This window comes from Equus przewalskii, chromosome 3, assembly GCF_037783145.1.
Source record: "Equus przewalskii isolate Varuska chromosome 3, EquPr2, whole genome shotgun sequence".
Classification (NCBI taxonomy): Eukaryota; Metazoa; Chordata; class Mammalia; order Perissodactyla; family Equidae; genus Equus; species Equus przewalskii.
The window spans coordinates 100,174,684-100,188,135 of record NC_091833.1 but is presented as its reverse complement, the minus strand read 5'-3'; the positions used below and the strand labels follow the sequence as shown (position 1 = coordinate 100,188,135).

The 13,452-nt window shown below is 35.1% G+C and overlaps 1 protein-coding gene across 1 annotated transcript in view; it reads right to left on the bottom strand.

The window, feature by feature from the left end:
- Positions 1 to 928: 928 nt before the first annotated feature.
- DHX15 (DEAH-box helicase 15) overlaps positions 929 to 13,452 on the bottom strand; it is a 55,481-nt gene continuing 42,957 nt past the window's right edge. The window contains exons 11-14 of the mRNA XM_008513561.2: positions 10,618 to 10,740; positions 5,104 to 5,294; positions 2,726 to 2,895; positions 929 to 1,495 (exon numbers count right to left, since the gene is read on the bottom strand). Coding sequence (XP_008511783.1) covers positions 1,378 to 1,495; positions 2,726 to 2,895; positions 5,104 to 5,294; positions 10,618 to 10,740 — 602 coding nt within the window. The 3' untranslated portion in view covers positions 929 to 1,377. The remainder of the gene's footprint in view (positions 1,496 to 2,725; positions 2,896 to 5,103; positions 5,295 to 10,617; positions 10,741 to 13,452) is intronic.

Sequence of the window (13,452 nt, the reverse complement as noted above, 5' to 3'; positions counted from 1 at the left end):
AAATTATTCCATGGGAACAAAATTAGGCACTTACAGAAGTATATTAACTCTTTCAAGCCACTAGGCATCATTCAGTAACAAGAGCTACCTACACTAAAAAGTATCCCAGTAGCCTGAAAAACTCAATTTGCCCAATTAACTCCCTTAAACCACATACTAGAAATATGTTTCAAAGTATGCTTAAATTCCAACTAGGCACACCTAGACATTTCCTTTAACATTTAGTTTTTAAAGGGGAAGGGGGAGAAGAGGAGAGTCCAGACATAAATGAGTACAGTATTTAGTCTTCAAGTGAAAGGAAGCGATTTATTACAGACCCTTTGATGAGTCACACCAAGCACTTCATTTGTGGTTAAGAAAAGGTTGTTAACTTGTCTACTGCCTGTTACAGGAAATGGAAAGTCAAATTCACATTGTAATACACCATACTAATTACTTTCAACATTGCCTAAAACATCCAACACTGACAATTCAGTAAAACTGACCAAAATCTACAATATCATTTCATTCCCTATCTAATACAAATAAACATTTGTTTCAGAGGCCAGAGTGCTTAGAAGGTTTCTCCAAGTATAACAAAAAGATCTACTAAAAACGTGGTAACAAAATAACAAAGTATCAGCCTTATGAAATAAGCTTTAAGGTGAAGAGAAAACTCTCCTTTGATTATTGTTTTTTTGGGATCCAATTTTGAATAAAAACTATATACTTTATCCCATTAGATCACATCCTGATTAACCTAACAAACTGCTAAGCTATGTTCTTAAAAACACTGCTGTAATGACTACTTTATCTGAGGAGTGGTCCTTGTGGAAAGATGCTAAAGATGTAATCACATTATACTTACAAAAAAAGAAACCCCACACTTACGCAGAGAAGCCATACTTACACAGACTAGAACAAAGATATCAAAGTGCTTTGGCCGAAATTAGTATAAATAGACTTTATTGAAGTCAGTGCCTCTGTACTGAGACAGAAGATTGTGTCTACATAAGCACAAGTTGTAACATTTCACAACTTCTAAAAGGAATGTCAACAATTACAACGATCATGCATACCATGGTCGATAATCACATTTTAGAAGCATTTTCAACCATTTCTAAAGAAATGCTTATAACATTGTTATATATAGAACTACTTTCAATAAACTGCAAAACATTGATCGACTTTTCCAGTATGAGCTACAGTGTCAACACAAAAGGGAGGCATAAATGTTTAATTTATGAAATCAGAATGGAATATTTACTGTAAAGAAAAATTAAAAAGCTTTCAAATAAAGGCCATTATTGAACCAACGTGAAGAGCACAACTTGAACTTTTGAGTTCATTCATCTTTTAAAGCTGTCCTCTGAATAACTTCAGTTCTAAGCATTGAATTCAGTACTGTGAATATTCCTTGGATTGAAGTTTGGCAATGATGCGGTCCAACTGTCTCTTTGCTTCACACTGTGGGAAATTGCTCATGTCATAATATTGAGGGGCAATTTTCACCAACCTGTCCAGAGGGGGGGAAAAATTACCAAATTAACATTTAATTAAAGTACTAGAGTTGCTAATAGGATAGGCATTATTCATTAATATATTGATGAACAAAGGCAAATCTACGACTCCAAATCAATGTTAAAATTACAAATGCCTAATCCTTATATCACTTTTAGAAATGTGTTATTTTAGTAAGCTGTAAATTTTCCAACGTTGGACTTTTCATAAACTTAAAAGAAAAAAAAAGATAAATTCTTTAAAAAACCCTTTCTTTACGTTAATATAAAGATATTAACATAGGTCATTCATTTCTTCGCTCTAGAACATTATTCTGACCAACTCCTGCAAGGTTACAGTAAAACAGGTTCTACATAAGAAACATCTTAGTATTCAAATGAAGACCTTCTCATTTTCAAAGTTTTAACAACTATAAATATAACTTTATACCCCAAAGAATAGACCTGACTGCAATCTTTTTTAAAGTTTAGCCATACAATTTTTTCTCAACAAAGCATTTAAGATAAAATGGTAATGTCCTACAGAATTTAAGTGTCAAAGTCATCAAGCAATGTAGGAAAGAAGCCTCACAATATATAGCAAGTGACATCAACTAAAATAAGTGCTTTCAGTTCCACCATTCTTGGATGACGTTTCCCATCACAAGTTTAGAATGGCCTCTGGCAAACACATACCACAGACACACACACACACACACACACACACACACACACACAAATGGGGGGTGGAGTAAGTTTACTTAAAATAACACAATCAATTCTGATTACATTTTGTAAATTAAATATGCTGATACAAAGAGACGTAGTTTTTATGCTTGCTTAGTGCCTAAAGGACCAACTTATAAATAATACATAGTTGAGAGTTAATTATAATGGCATAGATAAAATACAAAGACTGACTGACTTCTGGAACCAGGAAAATTGAATTAATCACAACAGCAAGAGAATGGCTCCAAAGACATTGTTGGTACTAGTCAACTGTAACTTTATATTTGGCTCCAAATCCTGCCCATGTCCATACCAACAATCTCACTGTCCTCTTAGCAAAGAGTGTAAGAGATCAACCATATCCAAAGCCCTCTAACAATGGAATATATATCCCTAGCTGGTGGGAACACCAATTTCCCCTATGAGTGAAAAGAAGGACAGGACTTCCATAACAAAGCAGATTCCATTCTAAGCAAAACGTTAACAAAAACTATTACAACAAAAAAGGTGTTGCTTACCATTCTGGCTTGATATCTGTACACGTCCGGATGTAATTCTTTGTTGTAAGAACAAACTCATTATAAAGCACCCATTCGGGCTTGTGGTCAAGAACAGTAGAGGGATGCAACTGAACCACCTGGTTATCTTTCACAGTTAAGTAATGCCCTGTTCGTTCTAAATGTGCCACCTGAAACCAAAACTCAGTAAATTAATACAATGCTTCTGATGTACTAGTTACCAAAACAAAAGAGTGATATAAAGCTACCTACATAATTAGGAACAGGCAGGCCTCACCTTTTGCTTTTTATTCCATGGCTACACTTATTTATCACTGCCTGATAAAAGCAGGGATCAGCAAACTACTACAGGCCAAATCCAACTCACTGCCTGTGTTTGTTAAGGCCTGTCAGCCAAAAATTGTTTATACATCTTTAAATGATTGGGGTGGGGGGGATCAAAAGAAAAACATTTGTTGACACGTAAAAAATCACATGAAATTCAAATTTCAGTGTCCATGAGTCAAGTTTTATTGGAACAAAGGCATGCCCATTTGTCCATGGCTGCTTTAACGCTCTAAGAGCTGGCAGTTTGGTAGTTTCAATGGGGACCTACTGGGCCCACAGAGCCTAATACATACTATCAGGTCCTTCCCCTGCCTTAGACCAACTAGAGTGGGTTCTTTAGCACCAAGTGACAATTAGAGCCTAATACATACTATCAGGTCCTTCCCCTGCCTTAGACCAACTAGAGTGGGTTCTTTAGCACCAAGTGACAATTATGTAGTAGATGAACAACTACGAGAAGATTCACATTTTAAGACAGAAAAATAAAGAGAGCAAAAAGGAGAAGCAAAAAGTAACCTAAAAAGAAAAGATAGTAAGAAAAAGAATGAGGAAAAAAAGACAGAGAAGGTGCATGTGCTTCTTGGTTATATTTCTTCTATCTATAATCAAACACTTTGGTGGCACTCATCTAATACTTCATTAACAAATACTGAAGTAAATGACTATACGTCCTTTCAAATTCTAGAACTCCAGTAGCATAAAGAATGTGTGAAAAGAAATGAATAATTATTAATAATAGAAAATCAATTTCAATTAATAAATATTTACTAAGCACCTACTGGGTGACAGGTACCATACTGTATACCCTGTTTCTAACAAATTTTTATCTTAAGAGAGAATCAGGAATCCATAATGCTTCACTATGGCTTTGGGAATCCTTTTTGAATTATTAAAAGCAAATTTAACAACACGTCTAAAGGAAGCTAGTGTACACTAGTACATACTAAATAAATATTAAGAATACAGTTAAGATTCTGGAGAAAGAATTCTCATACCTAACTCTATTATTCACCTAACTCTAATAAGCTTAAGATCTTCCAATAAAATGCCACAATAAACATTCTTATTGTTACTTTGATTTCAAAGACAGACAATGCACCAATCTACTTGTGTTTTGACTCAGTGCATTTAGGTCCATTCTATTTATTGAGCTCATCCGGCCTTAAGGCAGGCCACCTCTTGCTTAGGAGACATAGCCAGAAGAACGAACGAACAAGCAAGCAAGAGACAGACAAGATAATTAAAATCAACCCTATCTCAAGTAATGGAATGATTTGTTTCTAATTTTATCACCAGAAATTTGAGTTTTTCAAAACATAATTTGTTTTAAACCTTTTAAAATAAATGTTCACTAAATTTACCTGACAAGTTGTACTTCAGTTTGTAGAGCCTCCAATACAACACACTTAAAACTAAATGAAACAGTTTAAATTATTTTTCATCTTTATTACTTAACTCAAAAGACATTTTTGGTTTTTGTGGCACACCTGTCTTAGTTATAAATATCAACGATCACCTATAGCACTGTAATGAAATATAGTTGATTACTTGAATTTGGGGTGAATGGTTTCTACATAAAGAGGAAAGTAAACTGTACTTCTGGATCCACCCAGACGACTGATTTCTTTCAGTACTCTGTTACGATTACATGTCTCCAATGAAGATCTAGATTCAAAGGAACTCTTTAACACATTTTATCAAAATGTCAAGGGCTGAAATTTACATTGAAGAAACAGCTGCTAATTCCACCGGAAAAATGGCTACCATATCCATTTGGTATAAAAAACACTCCAATAATAAAAAAGTAATTCTAAAATTGATTTCTACCTAACTGGATTACTAATTTCGATATTTAGGGAATTTGTTACTCATCAGGCACATAAAATTTCTTAGTATATTAGTTCACTTGAGAATCTGGACAGAACATTCAAGATCAATATTCACAGACAGTCCTAAAATGACCTGCGTTTAAGGGGATTCAAAAGGCTATCATAGAAAGCAAACAATATCACGTAAACATTTAATTACACATTCCTGTATTATCCACATACCTGCATAAAATACCCAGTAACCAAAGCTTTTCTTATATTAATATAATAGTCCCTGCTTGTAAAGTCAGTACTTCGACGAGGCAAATTAAATCTGTCCATAATTCGTGATAGCTGCTGGCGTACATTATCTGCTGACATCAGGGACCTGTAGTTAATGAAGTTGTCATAACACCACTGAACTGATTCATGATCTACAAAGTTGGAAGGAGGGGGAAAAAAGGGAGGACATGAATCATCCAAATAGGAATATTATATAATTAAAAAGAAAATCATTATAACCAGCAAGCAAAATAATCCAGAAAGGGAATTTACTCATCATTTTTATAAATGAATCACAATATTATCAATTTTCCTAAAAATACGTAGTGAAGCTCAAAATCAGAAACAGCACTAAGGATTTTGGCAAAGGGATGACAATGATTTGAATAAACTATTTTTAATGAATTATTTTCCCTCTGAACATCCACCTGGTTGTTTCCAACAACACACAGGGGTGGGATGAGAGAATTTGGTAAAATGCCAAGTCTTTCTCATTTTCAAAGAAAAGACAGGCTTAGATTTTCAAATACAATTTAAAAGTTATAAAAGTGAATTTCAAATGACTATTGTGTATTTTTCTTTAACTATTCCTCAGCTAGAGCACCCTAAACCTGAAGTGTTAAAAATTTTATTGTGATCGTGTCTCTTAACCATGGACCATCAAGGTTTAAAATACAAGTGATAACAGTTTTACAAGGATATCAGAAAGGCCCACCCACATGTTAATAAACAAGGCTTATATCTAAGCACTTCAAGTAACTGAACTACACGTATTTATTATCAAAGGGGTACTTCTCCACTGATGAATCTTTGACAAGCTTCCAACTAACCTAGTGTTGCTCATCTAAGAGCTCAAAATGTAGCATAACGTAAAATATTATACAGTGACTTTTTTTTTTTTTGCAGAGAAGACTTCACCCTGAGCTAACATCTGTTGCCAATCTTCTTTTTTTCCTCCTTCTCCCCAAAGCCCCAGTGCACAGCTGTATATCCCAGTTCTAAGTCCTCCTAGTTCTTCTATGTGAGCTGCCGCAAGCATGGCAATTGACAGAGAGGTGGTGTGGTTCCTTGACCAGGACCAGGAAGCGAACCCGGGCTGCCAAGGCAGAGAATGAGGAACTTTTAACCAGTAGACCATCGAGGCTGGCACTATAGTGACATCTTTATATCCCAAAGACAGTCACAAGGAGGCCCCCCTTTTGATAAATAAACCTAAGAGGGTTATCATGAAATGGGGGTAAAAAAAAAAAAAAAACCTTAAAAGTCGAACTGTGTTGATCCTGCTCCAGCTGTGATATACATTATTCTTTGCAATTTTTTTTTTTAAAGATTGGCACCTGAGCTAACAACTGTTGCCAATCTTTTTTTTTTCCCTGCCCCTTTCCCCCCCAAAACCCCCCAGTACATAGTTGTATATTTTAGTTGTGGGATCTTCTAGTTGTGGCATGTGGGACGCCACCTCAACATGGCCTAATGAGCGGTGCCATGTCCACGCCCAGGATCCGAACCCTGGGCCGCCGAAGCGGAGAGCACGGACTTAACCACTTGGCCACGGGGCCGGCCCCTGGTATATTCTTTTCCCCTTGGTTTCAGGATTCTATCAACTAAAATGTATAACAGTTTCTTAATAGCTTTTCAGAGGAACAACAGATATATTAATAAACATTCACTCATTACAAAATTCAGCCACATCTCAAAAACAGTGGGTAAGTAGGTGGGGTAGTAAACGGATGTTTAAACTGAAAAATTAACATGTTGTAACATCCATTAATTAACTTATTAATTAATTTTTATCTAGAAATAAAAGGTAACCATCTGAACTTACTGACATTTAAAACAAAGCACTGGGGGCCAGCCCCGTGGCCAAGTGATTAAGTTCACATGCTCTGCTTCGGTGGCCCAGGGTTTCGCTGGTTCAAATCCTGCGCAAGGACATGGTACCGCTCATCAGGCCATGCCCAGGCAGCATCCCACATGCCACAACTGGAAGGACCCACAACTAAAAATACACAACTATATACTGGGGGGCTTTGGGGAGAAAAAAGGGGGACAAAAAAAAAAAAGCACTGAATATCTTCAGGAGATAAACAGAAAGAAAGTACGGTTTAGAGGTATTTTTGCTTATGGTGATGCTCTGTAACAAGCTGAAAGGCAATGGAAATTTCGAAACCAAGATAAAAAAGGGCAATTTTGAGAAGGGTTGTTGATTTGCACTGATCTGGAATGTAGGTTTCTGAGGTTCTAAACTTTTAGAATTCATACACTACAGAGTAATAAAATGGCAATTTTAAGTTGTCAAGATAAATGATAGATGATGGTTCTACTGTATACCTAAATTTGTGAGAAATAATTTGATAAATGGGAAGGACAGACTCTAAACATGGTAACATTTGATTAAAACAATTCTAGCTATGTATTTCTCACCAATACAGTAAACTACTCTTAAGATCTAAAACCAAACCACTTCAGAGTGAAATCACACATACACACACAGAAATTAAGGTGTTGCAAAAGAATTTAAATCTAGTTTTCTTTCTCAAACAGTATTAAGATAAGTTTTAGTATTAAGTATTAAGATAAGTTTACTTAAGTATTAAGATAAGTTTACCACGCAATCAACCATTGTTCTCTAATGAAACAGACTCTCTTGACTAATATCTGAAATACATCTGCTATTTTTTCAATATACTTAGTGTCTCAATTAATAACACAGCATCATTTAAAAATCACTAAATTCAATAAATGGACATGAAATGTTCAAATATTATGTGGAGGTCTAGAAGCTTAGTATTAAATGGCTCTCCTTATCTGAAAAGGTGGCAGTGTGTGATTAAAGGCTAAATCCTTTGATTAATGGGGACAATTCTATCAAATGTCCAGTCCTTCTGTTTCCTTTGACCTTATTCAGACAAATGTAAAGAGCAAAAGGTCTAAAACCAACCAACAGCTTACCAGTCCTATGGCAGTGAGGAGCATTTAGTAGAAAAGGATCATCTACTAGTGAGTGAATGCTACCATTCTAACTCCTAACACTCCCTCTAACCGCTAGTCCTACTTAGAAGGGGTAGGATTAAACCTTTTGTAGATATCTACTCTTCAATATTTTAACAGAAAGGTCTCAACTATCAAATATGTGCATAAAGAACAAGCATTATTTAGTAATTTTACTTTTAAATCTTAAATTCCATTAATTTCAAATATTGCATTTTACAATTGTATTTAAAATCAAAACACGTAGTTCAAATACCAATTCTAAATTTCATTTCACAGCACAATTATGAAATCCAAATACAATGCTGTGCTACTTAGTTATCAAAAACTTAAATGGCAAAATAACACAATCTCCTAATTTTTAAAGAATTAAAATGTCTTAGAGAGTAATAAAGTATTAATAAAAAAAAAATTGCTCCTTTAGAAATCTTTTCACTTCCACGATCTCTTAATAATAACAAAGGATTCTAAGAACCAAGGTGGATGGGAATCCGCTCCTTCTCAAGGTCTTCCCTTTATAGCAGTTATCAGTCTGCTAATAGGTGATCCATCTGGTGATCACACAGTACCACCCGGTATGGTACAGTTTGGCACACAGCAGGAATACAGTAGATTTCTTGAATTGACCTATCCTCTCAGGAATAAAGTCATTAACATCATGCATTACCAATATGTTAGACACCAACAAAGAGAAAATAAATGCTCTGAAGTAAACTGTGTACTGGCCTTCATCTCTTGGTTTCTCAATCACTTTTCATTTACCTCCCTTTTCTGCCCCAAATCTGCTAGACCTGGGCAGAGAAATCTTCCATACTTTTTTTTTACCTGACAGTCATCACTTCTACTAAACTCATACCAGGGTTCATATGCATGACATACATGTGCAGTACTTCGGCTGCTATGCTTTGTTCTACATACTGGCCCTCTAGTACTTTTGGACCTTGAGATGAACAAATTCACCCTCGCCCCTAACAGAGATGTGCCAAAATCAGCAGACTGTTTTAGGAATGTAAACAGAATTTCTAGAAGATAATAAAAATGAGTTACAAATAAAACAAGAGGTGAAAAATTTTAATGTTGATGTTAGGAAAATAACTACTTCTTAGCATAAACCACAAACAGAACGATTGAGAACCCCACATTTTTGGTAAAGAGTGATGATGTGCGACTATGAGTCTTTGATTACATATCATCCAAATTACTGGCATGTAGAAATCAAACATTTTCAAAACCTGTTGCAGTTATTTCTGCGTTTTTTCTCTTTTAAGTTTTACTCTCGCCTTGTTTTTATAAACAGTGCATTCCAACAGCATATAACCTGATTATTACTTTGTTTCCTTGTTTTCAAGTAACTGGAAAATGTTTTCCATGTCACTAAATATTCTCTGAAAACATGATTTAAAGCTAGAACAATATTTCATCATGTGGCTGTAGCATAAATCACTGAGCCATCCTTCTACTGGTGGACATTTAGGTAGGTTTTTTTTGTTTGTTTTTCAGAATCATAAATAACGCTGGGAGGAAATCTTAATCATGTCTGTGTTCACAGAATACTAAAAGATAATTTCACACATTATTTCTGGGTTTAAGGGTATGAATTTCTTAAGGTTCTTGGTAACATAAAATCTACTGCTTTTCACAAAGACAACATGAATCTATATTCCCACCTCTGGTGTATGATTGTTCCCTAAACCCTCTCCTATACAGCTAAGAACTATTTTTCTTTAGCCTTTGCCAATTTTATAGGTGAGAAAATGCTACCTCTCAATAATAATGCATTTCTTGAACGAAAAAGTAGAGCTGAATTTTCCCCCCACGTTTACAGACCACTCGTAGCCTGACTGAGAACAGTCAAATCTGTAGCCCATTTTTCTATTTCCCAGTCTTACTTTCATGTAAGAGCTATTAGTAAAATAATACAGTAATGATTCTATAAGCGATACAAAACTAGTCATTAAAAATGCAGAATGGAGCAGCCCCTATGGCCTAGTGATTAAGCTGAGCACGCTCCGCTTCGGCAGCCCTGGGTTTGGTTCCCAGGAGTGGACCTACATGGCTGTTAGTGGCCATGCTGTGCTGGTGGCCCACATACTAAAAAGTAGAGGAAGACCAGCACGGATGTTAGCTCATGGTGAATCTTCCTCAGCAAAAAAAACCAAAGCTGAATATATGGAAATAAATAGAAGAAAGTAAATCAAAATCTGTATGTTAGTGGTAAATTTTATACAAGTATTTCATTTTTATCACCCTGTATTTCCCAGCTTTCTATAATCAGTGCTTCCTTCCTGATTATAAAAGCAAACAACTTTGAAAAAGATCAGCAATTTCTATGTTGAATGCTAGTCAGGAGTTTTTCCAAAAGTACCTCTGGGTTTCTAATGTAAAGTTGTCACAGATAATAAATGAAAGTGAGATGAAAAAACATTTTATGTGCTGCAAGTGACATTTAGACAAAAGAGTGCCTTCAATCTAATTTACACTTACTTTGTTTAAAAGCGTGGTAGACATTCAGCAGTGTCAGATGATCTCCATCTATGTGGGCAAATCTCATCTTGGCCTCATCTGCAGCTTTCTTGGCCTCCGTGGGGCGAACAAAACACTGTGGGACTAAACAAGGTTGGTATGGGCCCAACACAAACGCCCATATCGATGAGTCACGCATTCACAGATAGAGGAACAAGGCCTAGCTAGGTCAGTTCACAGAGCATAGGGCAGGGCAGGATGGCCTCCAACTGCATCTTGGACTGTTTACTACCTTGATTTGGTACATCAACACCTAACCACATCTGTAAGACAAGAGGATTTCAAAGCTACAGAGTACCTGATTATGTTAACTAGATCTAAAAGTAGGCATCAAAACAGCTATTCTGAAGGCCATCAAGATACTAGAAAGCTCAACTTATTTCAAAAACCAGTGCTGATAGCTCTACCAATATCCAGAATTATGGTGTCAATAGGCTTTTAGCTAAATGTAATTTTTCAAAACGCCATTCACTGAATCCACTGAATGGCTATGAAAGATATGAAGCTGTACTTGCCCACTGCAGGGCTAAAAACAACTTTCTAACCAGTCTACTGCCACAATTCTACTGTAATTTTTCCCCTAGTACTGTGGCCATTACCAACTGGTGGGTATCACTATTAGCACCGGTGAGCAGAAGCATATGTAACATAAAATATATCATGAAATCTTGGGTTTTAAGATAGCAGTAGTGGTGGAAGGTTAAACCGCCTCTGAATTAAGAAAATTCAAAAAGGCTGGGAATATTCAGCCTAGTTTTCCAGCATTTTAATAAAAAGATTAATAAAGTCCCAAGTTTAAAAAAAATTATTTAAATCAAAACCTCAACATAAAAGCAAAATCCAATATTTAAAAAGTTGACAATTAGTCTGAAACAGTCATTATTTCAAGGGTCATCAAAATATGTAACTACAGTATTTGTTTAGAGCCTCAATATTAATTCACATAAAACTTTAAGTTGTTACAAAGGGTGCACTACATTTTTTGAAATACAACTTTCCTTAATTCACTTTAGCAATTCCATAGTCATAAAAGCAATATGAAAACAAAAATACTTAACAGCTTGGGACTTTGTCAACACATTTTTAAAGCTGTTAAAACCTTGTCAATTAAAAAAATTGTAAATTATCAGTTCAGAAAGAAGATAATGGGAATAATCGACAATGAGATCAAATACAGTACCAAATTACTCTTTCCCATACAGTTTCCCCTTTAAAAAGATGCCAAAGAAGCCAAACAGAGACAATGACACGCGATCACAGTAAATCTTAGAAGTCTTGCTTAATGTAATTGAAGCAAGGCAATTTATAAAAGTACAGAAACCTCTCACAGCTGTGAAAGTTAATGTGAACTAGCTACCAGAGTTAATAGTGGGAATAAGTAGCACTCCATAAGGCCCCTGATTTGCACTATTTATATCAGGACCTGAAAACTTCAGAAGCTATTTAAATGAAAAACAAAGCATTACAACCTCAGCAAACTGTTTTTGTTCCGTGCCTTCGTCCTCACCCTTTAACATTGTCCCCCACAAATGTCAGGCTTAATGACTGCTACATACAAATGTTCATTCTCTTAATGTGCTAAGAATGACAACCAGTAAACCCTATGTTTTGCAGAACTCCTCTTACAAATGAGACATGTAGTTGCAAGATTTTCAACTGCATCACAATGACCAGTTTTTTAAAGGGCTAATATTCTAAACTCAAACAATGGTAATTATATAGTATGCCTGATAAGAGAACCTGGAAGAATAAAAACTGGGCAGATAACAACTAAATACACAAATAATCTGTTAACTCTTGCCCTACATTTTCTCTAAAAACTAAAATCTTGGGATAAGTACAACAGGGAAAATCTAACAAAAACAATACATAAGAAAGGCAGACAACAACCTACCACCACCTCCGCAAGTGAGACTACAATTTAATTAAAATTATTCACTACTGCCCTGCCCATCTGCTCTGAGTCTGATCAGTCATAACTCTGCAAAAAAAACATTTTAGCTAGTTCTTAAATAAAAATTCACACCATTAAAATATACCATACATCTAAACTAAGCCAAAATTTTTATATTTAGAAACTTTTTTCAATTTATCCTTTAATTCCAAAAGATTCTGAATTACTTGAGGCATTAAATTATAATTAAGACCAATAAACCACTCTACAATTGGAAGTCAATTCTCTCCAGTACCGAAGCTGGTATCACAGAGCACTTTGATGGTCAGTCAAAATTTAAGACATCTTCTATTTTTGGCTGTAATAATCAGTGTACCTCTGTATATCATCAATATTTCTTCTTTTTGGAAAATCTAATTTCCAACTTAAAATTCATTTGTGGATTAAATTTTACTGCTACTAAAACCAGAACTACTTGTTTAGCTTAATTTCAATTTGTTTAACTTTCAATTTCCAAAATAAGCAATTTTATCTATTAGGTTTATTTCTTTTATCAAGTGTTTTTCTGCCACTGTAAAAGAATTACCATCAGATTACATTTTAAACCTAAAATTAAACACTACTTCTATTTATTTGACACTAAGTTTGAAATTCATCTGTTTGCCACTGTAATGCATATATATACATATAGAAAAAGCTACTTTAAATGATAGTTTGGGTTTCTCTCAGGCTCACTTAATAGTGACAAGTACTAGAACAAAGTTCTTCTCGTACTTTCAGTAATAAACTGCAAAACCAACGCACCTTCCAAAGAACTCAGTTACAACTGTGTTCAGACTTATTCTTCCCTTATCGCAATTTGTGTGTGCACTCAAGAGAGCCAATATTTTTACTCTATTTTG